The 16652-nt window shown below is 41.1% G+C and overlaps 1 protein-coding gene across 1 annotated transcript in view; it reads right to left on the bottom strand.

Annotated features, from left to right (window-relative positions):
• The window catches only part of dcc (DCC netrin 1 receptor), a 251873-nt gene extending 237674 nt beyond the window's left edge, over positions 1 to 14199 (bottom strand). Inside the window, exon 1 of the mRNA XM_037753405.1 lies at positions 14037 to 14199. Coding sequence (XP_037609333.1) covers positions 14037 to 14199 — 163 coding nt within the window. The remainder of the gene's footprint in view (positions 1 to 14036) is intronic.
• Between the last annotated feature and the right edge of the window lie 2453 nt (positions 14200 to 16652).

The raw sequence follows: 16652 nt of genomic DNA, 5'->3' as shown, positions 1-16652 counted from the left end.
TCTGGGTAGATCTCACGCTCTAGTTTGAAAGTTTGGGTAACAGGGCGTACCGAACCAGGGATGTCTCATACCGAACCGAACGGTTTTGGACGAATGCACGGACTGTTACAGCACTAGTTCCTATTGACACTTAAATGTAGGTGCAGATAATGGAATCTAGACTATGCGGAACAACGGGGTAACAATTGGCCTTTTTTTTTTTTTTTTTTTAAACTGAGACTTTTAAGTGTCAGTAGGAACAGGTACGTATCTAATTGGTAATTACTGTAAATCAAAGGCTGTATTATAAAGTGTTACTAAAAGTTTTGTTTAATTCACATCTCTTTCTCTCTCTCTCTCTCTCTCTCTCTCTCTCTCTCTCTCTAGCTGGTTTGCCAGTGTTCTCATTTGCACACTCTCTCTCTCTTCACGTTGGCAGTCAGGAAGTCAAATTAGCACTTCATATAACTTTGTCTGTAACAATAAATGTCCACCCCTCGTCCGAATATTGACACGGGAGTCACTCGGTGCTTGTTTACTGTGTGAATGAAGAAGCACAGTTGGATTTATACACTGTGCAATATTTGGTCTGGAAACACTTTGGTCTTACGGCCCCCCACCTCCAACACAAAACAACCACACACATACAAATATGCACATTACAGGTGTCCAATCAGCACGCAACATTTGTCATGTTTAACAATGACATACAAGCAGGTAGAAAACTTGTATCTCCCTACTTAGTGGTAGAATTCCCCGTGTTCAGAAAGGTAAGAACAAAGACTCTACATCATGGAGATAGGAGGTTTTCATCTGACAGCAGTTCTGTGTGTAAGACTGCATTTTCTGTGTTTAAGCGTGTGTGTGTGTGTGTGTGAATGTGCTGTATGCAGGACGCATCGCTAATCTTTATAAGTGGCTATAAATCCAGCTGGCTGTGCTGCGGTGCCGGGTGGCGTGCTGCTGCTGGCTGGGGGAGAGGGGAGGGAGTGGCGGCGGCGGGGGTGAGGGGGAGGGGGTGTTCGGCGAACGTTCAGGGTTCACCGGTTTCTGGAGTCCTCGCTCCCTCGCATGATGCCATCCCTCACTCTATGAATATTTATGAGAGGAAACTGCTGCAGTTGAGGCGATTCATCTCATCTGGCGAGAGCTGCGGCGCTGCACAGGAAGTGATCGTGTCTCACGCCGCCCCGGACGTCTCTGGATTTCAGCCAAACATGGCCGACTCCGTTTGTCATCGGCTAACCTCAGCGGGTTGATTGCCGTGTTTGTTTACGGCAAAAACAGGACTCGGGGAGAATGAAAATGATATATTTGCTACTTTAAATCCAGTCGCAGCGGCACCTCTGGATACAGGTTCAGACTCTAGTTCTTCTGTTCGGCTCCCCGCTGCACAGCCAACAATATGGACGATACAGCCTTATATGACAGCTGAATTAAGCGAAGAGCCTTCATCAGGTGATGGAGTTTCTTCTAGTCAGAGTCTTCCAGGTTTATTTTTTCTTTTGCATTTTTAATTCATTTCAATAGGGATTTTTTCACCCTTTTTTTGTTTTTACTCCGTTACTTGTGTGGACCATCTTTACCAAAGAAGCTATGGGCAAAAATCAGAAGTGACAGTACCCTAGCTGAAGCTAATGTAATTTTTTCTTATCAATTAGTCTGTTGAATCATTTTTCATTCAGCCTATACAATTTCATAAAAATTAACACGATGATGACGTGTTAACGCAAATTCGTTTTAACGCCACTAATTTCTGTAATGCATTAACGCAACTTGCACAATCTTACTAAGTTGTAGTTGGCTCAGTTTTAAAGCTGGAGTGAAGATACTGGTATCATATGAAACTACAGAACCTAAGGAATCCATTGGTACTGATAATGTCATACTAGCTTGTGAAGGAGGTTAAATAACGCTCTAAATGTGTGCTAAATTTTGGCAAAGAAAAACTGTCATGGCCATTTTCAAAGGGGTCCCTTGACCTCTGACCTCAAGATATGTGAATGAAAATGGGTTCCATGGGTACCCACGAGTCTCCCCTTTACAGACATGCCCACTTTATGATGATCACATGCAGTTTTGAGTTTGACATGTTATGATTTGAGCATATTTTCTTATGCTAAATGCAGTACCTGTGAGGGTTTCTGGACACATTTTTTCATTGTTTTGTGTCGTTAAATATATTTCTAATAATAAATATATACATACATTTGCATAAAGCAAGTATATTTTCCCACTCCCATGTTGATAAGAGTATTAAATACTTGACAAATCTAATTTTGAACAGATAAAAAATGTCTGCAAAAATGCGATTAATCACAATTAACTATGGACAATCATGCAATTAATCGTGATTAAATATTTTAATCGATTGACAGCCGTAATAAAAACAGCTCAAGGTGACATCTCGAAATTGTTTGTTTTCCAGAGAATCTGGGAACTGAAATGATATGAATCTTAAATTACGTTGATTCATTAATTAGTAAGAATTAACAATTAATTATGGAGTACTCGTTTCAGCACTCTGTACCAGTGAGTACTGGCCCACATCAAGCACGGGCGTCCTCTACTGTTTTTAGGTCATTTTCATGAAGATTTCCATCCACACAGAAATATTAAACATTCATATTAAATGGCAAGAAATCAGCATAATCTTCCTATTTTTGTCAGAAAACAACAAAACTGTAAATCACAACCAACATCTGGATGCTGGCGTTCTCAGATTTATACGCTGGATACATTCAGAAAAGTTTAGTTCTGTGTGAGAAAAAAAACAGCAGTTTCTAGTAGTGTAGATTTACAGATCAAGTTGGCTTAATGTCACTCGGTGTGTGGCTCCAAGCTGCAGCATGAAAGTCCTGGAGATGTTCAGTATGTGTGTGTATGCGTGTGTGTGTGTGTGTGTGTGTGCGTGTGTGTGTCATGGGGCTCGGCACACAAACAATTTTTATCCCGAGGCCAGAGAACTCTACGCCTCTGCATAAAAACCTTTTCATTTGTTCTCCACTTTTTAATCAGCTCCAAATTTCTCTGCAGACAAAAGAACAACAACTCCCACAACAAAAAGCAGCAAAGCAGAAAATAAAAAAAATAAAAAACAGCAGGCAGGAATAAAATAAGTAAAAACCAATTAATGTAAAAGCCTGCAGGAGTATTAATGAGGAGGATTTAAAGGTGAGGGAGATGTAGTGCTCCTCAGGCAGGTAATGCAGGTTCCCAACATGAATAATGTATGAATGTCAGAGCAGAGCAGCTGATGTTAAATATAGACAGCAGAGAGCACAAGACGTAAATGAAACGCTAATGTTCAGAGCCGAGACAAATTATCTTTCTGTAAATTACTCACAGACTTGTCTTTTTGTTTTTTCTTTCCCCATCCAACCATGTGAGTAATGCATCCAGAGACTTAATTAAAACACACCGAGACTTCCCGGCTAAAAATGTTACAAATTCAGTTTAGAAAATCATCGCTCAGTTTCTGGTTTAAAAACAGAAATGTTTTACTGCCTACAAAAAGGGAGTTTTTTATTTTTTATTTCTGAATCAAAGCTGCTGGGATGAATCAAAGCTTCTTTACTCAGGTCAGAATTGCTATGGTCTGAGTTGGAGTCCAGTTTTTGGGAATGTCTCAGACTAAAACTTTGACCATGCAGGATCAGATTCAGGATCAGTTAACATGTGGAAAGTCACTGTTATTGTTACCTTTAAAGGAACTCAGGAACATAAAGTCAATTTGGAAGGGAAGAAACTACCTACATTTAGGGTTCCTGCTCCCGAAGCTAGATATATTGTTGGCATTCTTAATCATCTTTATAGCGGCAATAATCAATTAATCAATGGATCACATAATTACTTGTATGTGAAAGGTGTCGCTTGTAAGGATGTCACGAGAACCGATACTTCCGATACGACTAAGTCGATGCCAAAATTCTGAAAATGTGACGGTACACGTTTTTCTACAGTACCGTCAGGGCTCGAGACTAACAGCGTCCCGTCGTCTCAGGGACAATAGAATATATGTTTGGGACGCAGTAAACTTACTATGCACGTCCAGGGGACGAACCCTATTTTTTCCCTGATAATTCTACATTGTGAACAACAAATCTGTGTTGAAATCGGCAGGACGAGAGCTAGTTAACGTTAGCTGTTGGCAGCCAGTAAGCAGCACGGTCCTGCACGGTGCTAACAGCTAACGTTAACGGGAGGTGCCATTGATTACAATACATTACATTATGATGCATTCAGGCTCTATTCAGTGAAGATGAGTATTGGGCAAAGGTAAATTATAACGTTATAATGATTTGTTCAAATGTAATCTTATAAAATGTAGTTTTTGGCGAGAAACTTGAATAAATCCAGTTGTTTGAAGGAGATGTTTCCACATCAATATAATATATATAATAGAGAGGGAATTATGACCTGTTAAAAACAGTTATGAAAGAGTGTAGTTTGAAGTACATGTGATTTATTTTGTTTTTTACCATGGTATTGAATTGGTATCGAGAATCATGTTAAGTTTTTTTTTTGTTTTGTTTCAATTTACAAAGTTAAACAAGTTCAAAACATTTAAAACTGCGAACGGAATCCGGGAGGAAATACGCTTCCTTCAAAACGTAATTGAGAATGTAGTTTAGTTGCATGGGAATGTAATTTTGAGACAGGTTTGAGCATCTACAGTATATTCCCCTTCAAAACCCACAATTGGTCTAAAGTTACACTGAACTCAGAGTCAGAGAAATAACTCAAATCTGAAATATGACAGTGAACACAGTATATAAATAATAACTCTATAGGCAACAACATACTTTGTGCTAGTTAAAGAAGAACTGAGGACATTTGTTTTGTTGATAAAGACGGGTATATGTGAGTATTTTGTATGTGTCATATTTGTCCTTTTCCATTCTCACTCAGCTGTGTTTTGCTTCAGGTCGACCACTGACTGATAAATGAAAGTCTGCTGTACTAACACACAGGAAAGGCTCCATTTGCTTCTGTTTGAATTATTATTTCAGATTTGTAAATTACTTTCTGTCCACCACAGCAGTGAAAAACCAAATTAAACTGAGCCGAGCAGCATCTAGCACGCCGTTTTCACTCGTTCACTCTATTAATCCGCCGCTCCTGCCTGTGATTACACACACTGAGTCTTTTTCATTTGGCCCAGCGATCAACCTTCCAGACCTCAGCGACACACACTTCATCTGTTACAGGAACACAGAGCAGCAGCTCGAGTGGCTATATGTCTAAGCCAAGACCAACAAGTTCAGAATAAAAATCAACAAGTCTCAAGTCAGATCAACAAGTCCCAAATCAAAACCAAAAAATTCCAAATTAAGTCCCAAGTCAAAAACAAAAAGTTCCAAATCAAGTCCCAAATCAAGACCAAAAAGCTTCACATCAAGTCCCAAGTCAAGACCAAAAAGTTTCAAATCAGATCCCAAGTCAAGACCAAAAAGCTCCAAATCAAGTCCCAAGTCAAGACCAAAAAGTTTCAAATCAGGTCCCAAGTCAAAACCAAAAAGTTCCAAATCAAGTCCCAAATCAAGACCAAAAAGTTCCAAATCAAGTCCCAAGTCAAGACCACAAAGTTCCAAATCAAGTCCCAAGTCGGACCAAAAAGTTCCAAATCAAGTCCCAAAAAGCGACCAAAAAGTTCCAAATCAAGTCCCAAATCAAGTCCCAAATCAAAACCAAAAAGTTCCAAATGAAGACCAAAAAGCTCCAAATCAAGTCCCAAGTCAAGACCCAAAAGTCCCAAATCAAGTCCCAAATCAAGCCCCAAAAGTCCCAAATCAAGTCCCAAATCAAGACCAAAAAGTTCCTAGTCAAGACCAAAAAGTTCCAAATCAAGTCCCAAGGCAAGACCAATAGAGGTCAAGACAGGGAAGACCCAAGTCAAGACCAACAAGTCCCAAGACAAGTCCAAATCCTACAGTTTTAGACCTTGAGGGGGCCTAAAAGCCCATACTTTACTGCATGTGAGGTTTTCAATTAATAGCAAATTTGTTTGGGAACCTGCACCACTAAGTGTCACAAGTGTAGATTAGTCTTCTAATACATGTTATTAACCTCCGTGTTATCTTGTAGACCCACCAGACGTCTCTACCTGCCTCTCTGGATGTGAGCTGGGTCAATTTAATCATCATTCAACCAGCCCTGCTCAATCACCCCATCAGTCTGTGGGTGTATATGTAGGACAAACAAGATGGAGTATATACATAGACACACAAGGTATTCTCTTCTCCATACACAATTAATAGATAGGTGGATGGATGGAGGTGTAAATTAACATCTCCTTGGTGTTAAAAGCCTACTGTGTCTCTAATGGATCGTTTCTGACTTTATTATTCAGCTCTGCTTATTAATGAAAAGGTTTTACTGCTTTGAGCTTTTAGCTTTAATGTGATTCTTGATTAAATTTAGCTCCTCTCGCTCCCGTTCCATTGTTTGTCCTTTTTCTTTTGCAGCGTTTGGAGTTTCTTTGTTGTTGTTGGCTGAAAACCTTGAAGAGGGTTGAAGACGTTTAATCAAACAGAGGTAGAAATAACAATCTGTTTTCAGTTTTTTTCTTTATGAATACATCTCTTTTCTCTCCACTTTCTAAAAGTAAAGCAGAGACACATATTTTCACTTGACAAGAAAAAGGGTTCATTATTTTGAGATGTAAAATATACAGTTTGTATTGATACAAATTTGTGATCTGATAAAAGAGTGTCCTTTTATGTCTTCATCTTAAGAAAACATTGTATTACTGTTTCATGTTATCCAAAATTAAACCTTTAGGTTATTATTTTAGATATATGTATCTTCGTGATACTTTGTTTAATGAAATATGACGTGAAAATGATTCGTTTGGTGGACTGACTGATAGGAAGGAAGATGGTTATGTGCTGCTGAACTCGATCAGCCTTCAGCCTCATAATCTATACCCTGATATCAACAGGAAGATAAAAAATTATTTCCAGCAGTAGTCAGCTGTGTGTGATCATCAAACTCTTCATCAGCAGATCAATAACTTATCACTATTAAACGGACAGGGTCTCTGGCTGTTCAGGACCTATCGATCAGCAGGGAGCCTTCATCTATTTCATTTAAAGGGCCTGTAGGATTCTGCAGGACGAGCACGAGGCTGATGCATGAGCACAAAGTTGGTGGTTTAAGTGGAGAAGAGATGCTACCGCTCAAGGGGCCCATCAGCAAGGCATTAAACCCCAGGAAGCTGCGTTTGTGTCGCAGCATGAGATGAAATGAGACGATGAAATGTGAGGCAGGAAAACAAGCAACAAGATGAGATGACATGAGACAAAATGAGATGGGACAGACATATATAAGATATATAGAATACAAATAACAATGGCTTTAGTATACAATATGATCCATTCAATAGATTAATATATAGAATATTAAATGTAGCTCAAGTTTTCATGTAATATTCCGACCAAAGAGTCGGCAGGAGACCAGAATTGAGCCGGATGTACACACATAGACACAGAGATTTTCTGAATGGTAGTGACAGTGAAAACAAATCCTCCGCTGGATAACGACAAAAGCCTCAAAGATAAATCTGCTCATTCTTAATACTAACACAGAGCTGATTCCTACAGCATGACCACACCCCCTACAACAGGCTGCACACACACGCACATATTCATCCAGAGAGGCCAACAGAGACAGAGGATGAGCGGGAAGGATGGAAGCACTCAGAGATAAAAACAACAGATAAACAGAAAGAGGATTGTGAACGTCACTTTGCGGCAGAGGCAAAAAAAAACAAACTCATAAACGCTGAATTTATTAGAGCTGCTGGTTCTTTAAAGGTAGAGCGAGACCTCTGTATGCCCGAGGCCCCGTGAAACCATGAAACCTCACATCAAAAACAGTAACAATAATGTGTAACATTAACAATAATGTGCGTCGTAAGTACATGAGCAGCAACCTGAGGATGACACTGTGTTTCTTTATGGCTTTAAAGCTGTTTTTTGAGCCAAGATATGGTAGGCAATGTCATCGGTCAGTCGGTCTACCACTTTGGTCCAAATTACTTTTTTACAATTTCTTTCTGCGATATATATTGCAATATGAAAAAACAGGAATTTTCACCCTACATTTTTTATATTTTAGAGTTAATTAAAATCAATCTGATGCACTTTGAGAGCAAAATGAAGAGGCTAGATCTATAAACAATGTTGCGCTCGAGTAAACAATTTAACTTTGATGTTATTGGTTGTATAGATATGAATAGTGATGACAAAAAGTGACACCCACAATGCATGGTAAAAGAGGTCCGTGTTTCAAGACAGGTTGGGTGGGTTGCTGATATCTCCTCAGACCCCTTGCACAGAGGACAGTTCGCCTTGGGTGACAGTCGTACAGTGAAAATTAAGTCCACAACCCGAGAAATGGCGAAGTCCAGGCGAGGGGTCACAGTCTCAGCTAGGAAATGCGCCCGTTGGGGCTCCCACTGAGCAGCCGTCTCTGAGCCAGACGAGGAGGCAGATACGGACCCCACCCATTGAGAAGTCTAAAAATTAGGACTGTCAAAGTTAACGCAATAATAATGCGTTAGAGCAAATTCATTTTAACTCTCTTAATTTCCTTAACGCATTAATGCAACTTTTGATTTTCAGGTTGTAGCGGGCTCAATTTTAAAGCTAGAGGGAAGATACTGGCATCATATGAAACTAAGGAATCCATTAGTACCAACCATGTCATGCTAGCTTGTCGGGAAGGATGAATAGACTAAATAACGCTCCAAACTAAATTTTGGCAAGGAAAAATTGGCTTTGCCATTTTCAAAGGGGTCCCTTGACCTCTGACCTCAAGATATGTGGTCTCAACATCTACAGGATAGATTGGCCCAAACTTCTGTACAGACTGTCATGGTTTCCAAAAGATGTATCCTAACAACTTTTCTTCTAGCGTCACCATGAGGTTGGCATTTTCTGTGAAAATTCTTAATTACTATTGTATGGATTTTCATCAAATTTGGCCAAATGAATGACCAAAACCTGCAAAATTAAAAGCACTCCCATCAGCCTCAGCTGTACTTTTCATTCCTAATTAGCAAATGTTGGCATGCTAACACACTAAACTAAGGTGGTGAACATTAAACTTGCTAAACATCATGTTAGTATTGTGATTGTGAGCATGCTGATGTAAGCATGGCTGTAGAGTATTAGCCTTGTTATTTTGTTCCACAAACAATTCATCCACCAGTTTGGTCCAGAGTGACGCATCTCAAATACTATTGGAGATAGGATATTAATCATCCCCAACACTCAGGCATTGTATATTTAATTTAGACTTTACCAGCCCTGGTTCAGCATTTTACCCATCATGCTCTGGGCTACATGTGACTCTGTGAATTCACTCAAAGAAGGGTATAGAAAGCTAGTTTCCTAGAATGTGTGACAGCTTATGATATAAGCTTGTGAATAAAATGTGAAGACGATGCTGCAGAAGAGACTCGGCTCCGTCAGGTTCACCGGCCTCATGTCGAGTTTAATGATGAATCATGGAGGTTAAAGCTCACCGGGAATAATCTAATAACCTAATCTAATAATAATAATAAACCAGAAGGAAAACAAAGATGATGCATTCACCTGTGGTTCACTTCCTCAAACACTCCATCCATCTTCATTTGTGCGGAGGCTGCAACATCCCGGCAGCAGAAGGAACTGCAGAGTTTTAAACTATTTTTCACAATAAGTTGACCTTCTGGGCATCTCTCAGCTACTTTCCTCTCGACATCTTTGCTTCTCAAGGAATGAGGCTCATTCATTTCAATAATGAAGGGAATTAAACTCTTTCACTTCAAGTTGTGAAATGATCTTGCAGTGTTCGTTTCATGCATGAGTACAATCTGCAATATTACGAGGTTCTCCCACCAATGTCCAGTCAAGGATATAATGGTTATTATCCTTGTTCCTATAAATGCAAGTGAAATAATACCAGCAGCAGAGAAGGAGGGATGCTGATCGGTTGCAATGAGTGCAAGGCTGAGGTGTATGCATCTATTACTGTGCTGCAATTCCTCATTACTTATCGGCCTGCAATCAGCTAATATGAGCCTCTTATAGCTCTAATTGAAACACACACCTGAGACCAGACCTGATTAGACTGAATATAATTTGGACACTGCCTGACCGTGGATGTATAAAGAGACACTGGATACAGCGTTGGAGGCGGGCTCCCGTTCATTCCTATGAGAGTTGCTCAGTGGTGCATGATGCCAAAATGACTCGACTGCCGAGTGATAAAGTACCCGGATCATCCGGCGATCTTCTGCATCCATTGGGCCCATGGTGCAGGCACAGTAGCGTTTCCTTTCACCCCGCCTCCCAGCCCTCAATCTGGGTCTCATTCACATGAACAGAGGAAGGGAAATAACTCTGGATTCGGCTATTAGTGCATTTTACAACTTTTAGGACCTAATGATTTAAATAAGGGCTATTCAAGTGTTCAAACTGGGAAGTTGATTTACCTTAAAAAAAAATTATCCGCTGAGTGACAGACGTCTCTTTCCCAATGTAAGTGTATGGGAAAAAGTATTTTTGGGCCCAATGGCATCACGTGACGGACACGGAAGTTGTAATACTGCCGTTTTTTTGCTTCAAAGTCTGGTGCACTTCCTGAGGGCTTGGGCATGACTTGGGTCCAGGTTCAGGTCTTGGTGAGAAGAGACTGAGTGGAACTCTGAAGTCGGGCTGGGTAATATATCGATGTCATATCACTATCGTAATATGAGACTAGATATCGTATTGGATTTTGAATATCGTAATATGGCATAAGTGTTCCTGGTTTTACAGTAAAGTGATGTAATTTTCTGAACTTACCAGACTGTTCTATTTTTTGTCTTTACCCACTTAGTCATTATTTCCACGTTACTGATGATTATTTATCAAAAAAACATCCTGCAAATATTTTGTAAAACCAGTGGTCAGCCCTACAATATCGTCGCAATATCGATATCGAGGTATTTGGTCAAAAATATCATGATATTTGATTTTCTCTATATCGCCCAGCCCTATTGTGAAGACCTCCAGTGTGAAGACAATGATTAGGTTAATGGTTAATGAAAATAATGTGTCAGCTCCTGCAGTTTCTGCTCACCACTCTGCCCATTCTGTTCCCAGTCCCATCTGCTTTTCTCCATAGTAACAGCCAGTTAGCGAGCTAACAGGACAATAAGTTCACACTGTTTATTCACACAACAGTGGATGGTGCAACACACTAATAAGCTACGATAGCTCCTTCCATTTTCAACTCTCCGTACCCTCAAAGTTCAGCGCTGTCATGACGACTCGCTCTCAATCAATGGAGTGAATTTGCATGTGAAAGTTCACCAAAGTTAAACTCAATTGGAATCAATTGATTTGGCCATTGAAAAGCAGGTGTGACCGGGCCTTTAGCCGGGTGTGTCCACGTGATCGTGTGCCACGGTGAACCAACAGCCTGCAGGTTTCCATTCCAAACCGAAGACTCTACCCGCTGATTAACTCTCCCTCAGGTAAAGTCGAGCAACTCATCTGTGAAATAACCTGCAGACTGTTGGCTCTCTGCTTTAAGCAGACAGAGCACCTGAACACACCTGTGAAAGTGAGCAGGACCTGCTTCTGTCAGAAAAGAATTCTGTCTGCTGTTCGGTTTAGATTTCTGAATCGGTGTGTGTGAAAGTCGCCTGAATGAGGCGGGAGGAGCAGTGAGTGAGTGCACTATGGCATCCACACAGATGAATGCTGGGTCAGAGTGAAATATTCAGCAGACGATTTTACAGCCGAGCCGCTGAATAAATATAAACCATACACATACACACTGAGTGAGGACCGCTCAGCTGATCTGGCAGTGTGTGTGTGTGTGTGTGTGTGTGTGTGTGTGTGTGTGTGCTCTCCTACCACCAATTAGCTTAATTAAAGTGTTTGGACATAATTTATTGACAGCAGGAGACTCACGCAGAGAGAAAGGAAGAGAGAGGGGGAGAGAGAGAGTCAGCCCAGCAGCTCCCAGGTCTGTTTGTTTAATAACCAAAATCATAAAGCAAAACAACAAACATTAAGTGATTCTTAAACAGTGCTTTGGGATATTTAAAGTGGACTGAACCATTTATTTATTTAAGAAAAGAGTCTGTGTGTGTGTGTGTGTGTGTGTGTTAGGGCTGTCAAAGTTAATGCAAATTTGTTTTAACAACACTAATTTCTTTAATGCATTAACGGTTGTACCACGCTCAGTTTTAAGACTATGTGAAGATAATATGGCATCATATGAAACTAGATGAAACCTAATGAATCCATTGGTACCATTCATGTCATACTACCTTGTCATGTAGAGGGCTAAATAACGATCGAATAACGGTTTTATGGGTACCCACGAGTCTCCCCTTTACAGACATGCCCACTTTATGATAATCACATGCAGTTTGGGGCAAGTCATAGTCAAGTCAGCACGCTGACACAATGACAGCTGTTGTTGCCTGCTTGGCTTTGAGTTATGATTTGAGCATATTTTTTATGCTAAATGCAGTACCTGTGAGGGTTTCTGGACAATATGTGTCATTGTTTTGTGTTGTTCATTGATTTCCAATAATAGATATATACATAAATTTGCATAAAGCAGCATATTTGCAGCAGCAGCTTCCCAAAACCAGTAGAAACATGTTAAATCTCAACACAATCCCAATAAAACCAGTTCAACTATTAAAAAAAAAAAACTGGTAAAAGTGAATTCTTTAATAATCTAGGACAATGCTGCTCCTTCATGTACAGCATGCAACATTACCCACTGATCTTCGACATCATTGTACAGTGTAGTCAATATAAGATCATGGCCCTGCTTTTATACTCAGGTTATTTTATATGATTTGGCTTTTGGTAGTATTTAGCTCTTAGTGCTTTCTGTTCTTATGTGGTTTGACTGGAGAGTAACCTCCCTTTGGGATTAATAAAGTACTCTTATCTGTCTGAAATCTGCAGCCTAAACCTCATCAGTCCTAGTCGTTTGAAGAGAAGCTGAGCAGCAAAACCCAGTAAGATGCACTCCTATGTGTTCAAACCAGCAGCCTGTAGCACATGATCAAAGCAGGTGTAATATGGCGAATACATTAAAAGGCTGAACAAACCTGGTGAGTCAGACAAACCAAACCTCATCATTCTGGGAGCAATTTAAGGCAGCAAAAAAATCCTGAAAGAGTCAGTGGGTTTGAGCCAGCATCCTAAACCTGATCTGTATCTGTGTAAACCCTTCCAGTCTGGGAGAAACTGAGGGGGACATAGAAGCAAAAACACCAAAAGACTCACTAAAACCTGCTTAAAGCAGTCGCCTTACACGTGGTAATACTCACAGACATAAAATCTGCCACAGCCTCATGAAAGATAAGCAAAATGTGGTTAAAAAAAATAGACAATTCAGAATTCAGGGCGAAACTGAAAGTGAAAAAGGCAGCAAAAAAAACAGTAAAATTCAGTAAAACCTGCATGACCAGACTGCTGAATCCAGTAAAATCCATTTAAAACAATGATCAGACCAGCAGAAATCAGGTGAAACCCAGTAAAACCCAATGAAACACACACGAGGCAAATCAAAACCTGCTAAAACCCAGTAAGACCAGCAGCCTAAACCTGATCGGCCCCAGTGGATTTGATATTACAGGAGGTGTGGAAGGTAAAAACAGCAGCAAAAATCCAGTAGAAATCACTAAAAACCTGCTCAAAGAATGCAGCAGCCTATAACACATGATCAGAGCTGCTGAAGCCCAGTGAAATCCATTTAAACCCCAGTCAAACCCTGCAGCCTGATCACACACACACACACAGCAGAGCCTCTAAAACCAGAGCTCAACCTGGCCAGACCCGACTCATCCCAGGTTATATTATTAGAGAGTCCAGGTTTAAAGAGCAGTAAACGATGGAGATGCAACAAATGTGTCAATTCTCGTTTGGTCTGCGGCAACCGGACGCAATGCACACATGCACACACACACACACACACACACACACACACACACACACACACACACACACTGCAGGATTGGAGGCAAATCATGCATCTATTTCTCCACTCACCGTGCACTGTGGTGGTGTGAGCAGCCAGCAGCCAGCAGAGCAGCAGCAGCAGCAGGTAGGATCCTCCTGATGTCCTCCCTCTCCTTCTCCTCAGCACCATCACCTCCCAAACATCCCCAATACATCCAACCAGACCCAGCTCCATGCTGCCCTCCATCTCCATGCTGCTCCAGAACAAGCAGCTCCAGCAAATCCTGCTGGTTGTTTGACTGATTGATTGATTGATTTTTATTTTTTTAAATCCTCCACAGAATCCAACAGTCAATTAAAAAAAAAATTAAAATAAGAAAAAAACACCACAGGATGGTGAGTCAGGATGATGATGAGGAGGATGATGAGGAGAGAGGAAGAGAGAGAAAACAACCTCTCTTCTCCCCAAAAATAAACCCTCTTGGATCCCCAAAAAGATGAAAAAAAAAGAAAAGAAAAATCCCAAATGTTAGTTTCCTTCTTTTCAGGATGAGAAATAAGTTCCAGTAACTATGAAGAAGGCAGAGTCTCCATCTCCATCACTCCTGTGCCGGTGCGGCTGATTCCCATTCACACAGATCAGATGATGCAAAAAAGGAGGGTTAAAATATCCACGCTGCCTTCCCGGAGGTCTGCTCCGTCTGCCGGGGAGGACGAGATGGAGAGGGTCGCAAGAGGAGGAGGAGGAGGAAGAGGAGGAGGAGTGTGCAGGGAGAGAGTCAACCCTCTCTCTCTCTTCTCTATAGGTCTTTACAGCTGGAGAGAGAGAGAGAGAGAGAGACCCAGACAGACTACAGAGCTATTGATCTACAGAGGATGGAGGTAAAGTCTGGATCTGGAGCTGGAGCTGGAGGAGAGAGGGGGTCGAGTAGTAAATCTGGAGCCCGACAGAGGAGGCAGAGCAGCGGGGAGAGATTAGCTGAACTCTCCTGCCCTCTCTGGTCACACTGGGAACTTTAACACTTCAATTACAGCTGAGAGAAAACATCAAATCATCAGAATAATCTCTTTTATTTATTTATTGTATAATAAATAAGAATAAGATAAGATTGTATGGAAGCCCATTTCTGCCAATAAAATAAAATAAAATGATGAAATGTTAGAAATTGCAAAAATAAAAATAATCCTGGTAAATCAATGCTATGAGATGCAAAGATTAAAGGGACTGATTGTAACTTTTTACACGTATAAATCTACCTGGTCGGGATCCCATGCGCGCTCGCATATGCATATGCGCGCTCGCATGAAGAGACCTTCGTCTGGTCAGCTAACATTACTGCCAAGCAGTTGAAATATAGAGTGATATTGTGGTTTTAGCTGACGTGTGTCGCCTCACTGTTCTGAGCGATGCTCGTTCATGTCTATTTAGAGCGAGCAAAGTGCGACCCCGGCGCTGACTTTCGTTGACTTAACGGCCACAGTTGACGCTGTTAACAGTTGTTGCTGTTGAGACTCCAACAGCAACAACTGGAACCTAACCACGAGTTAAACTGACAACAAACACACTTTAACTTCAGAAACTTTCTGAGAAAGGTAACGCTTGGCAACCTTTATTTGTGACTACACACACTGTCAAACAAATACGCGTACAAACACACACACACACATCCTCAGACAGACAAGACACACAAACCTAAAGTGGAAACGCAACAGATCATCAGAGTGTGTTTCTGCTCTCAGTGTGAGTCTGATCCGCTGATAACAAACCGCTCTCACACATACACACAATTACCTAATTACTGATTATCAGACTGTGAACTCACAGCAGACTAAACACCCTATCTTTGTGTGTGTGCATATATCTGCGTGTGTGTGTGTGTGTGTGCGTGTGTGTGTGTGTGTGTATGTGTATGAGAGAGAGGCCCTGTCTAACAAAGCCTTCTTTATACCACATTGAAAACCCTCCAATAGGAGCCAATTAGAACACAATACAGCTGATAGCACGTATTTATCAGGCTGCTGCCTCACTCCCCCTCCTCTTCTGGTGGCCACGATGGAGGTCTGCATCTTCACTAAGAAGCTGTCCGTGTTCACCCTGAAATATTCAGGATTTCCTTCATCCAGGTAAGACGACGTCTGGAGGAAGACAAATCTGAATCTAGATTGAAGATGAATCGCCAATAACACCTGTATCCCTGTGAGTGAGCTGAGAGGAGGTCGTGTGGCTCTGACTCTTTTCTATTTGGTGTGGAGAGGAGATGGTGTTGCTCTGGCTCTATCTATTTGGCATGGAGAGGAGGTTGTGTTACTCTGGTTCTATCAATTTGGCATGGAGATGAGGTCGTGGTGCTCTGTCTTTTTCTATTTGGTGTGGAGAGGAGGTTGTGTTGCTCTGGCTCTATCTATTTGGCGTGCAGAGGAGGTTGTGTGTCTCTAGCTATATCTATTTGGCGTGGAGAGGAGGTGGTGTTGCTCTGGTTCAATCTATTTGGCTTGGAGAAGAGGTCAAGTTGCTCTGGCGCTATTTATTTGGCATAGAGAGGAGGTGGTGTTGCTCTGCCTCTATCTATTTGGCGTGGAGAGGAGGTTGTGTTACTCTGGTTCTATCAATTTGGCATGGAAATGAGGTCGTGTTGCTCTGTCTTTTTCTATTTGGTGTGGAGAGGAGGTTGTGTTGCTCTGGCTCTATCTATTTGGCGTGCAGAG

This window comes from Sebastes umbrosus, chromosome 19 (genome assembly GCF_015220745.1).
Source record: "Sebastes umbrosus isolate fSebUmb1 chromosome 19, fSebUmb1.pri, whole genome shotgun sequence".
Lineage (NCBI taxonomy): Eukaryota > Metazoa > Chordata > Actinopteri > Perciformes > Sebastidae > Sebastes > Sebastes umbrosus.
The sequence above is the reverse complement of the archived record's forward strand: the minus strand, read 5'-3'. Positions and strand labels throughout refer to the sequence as shown.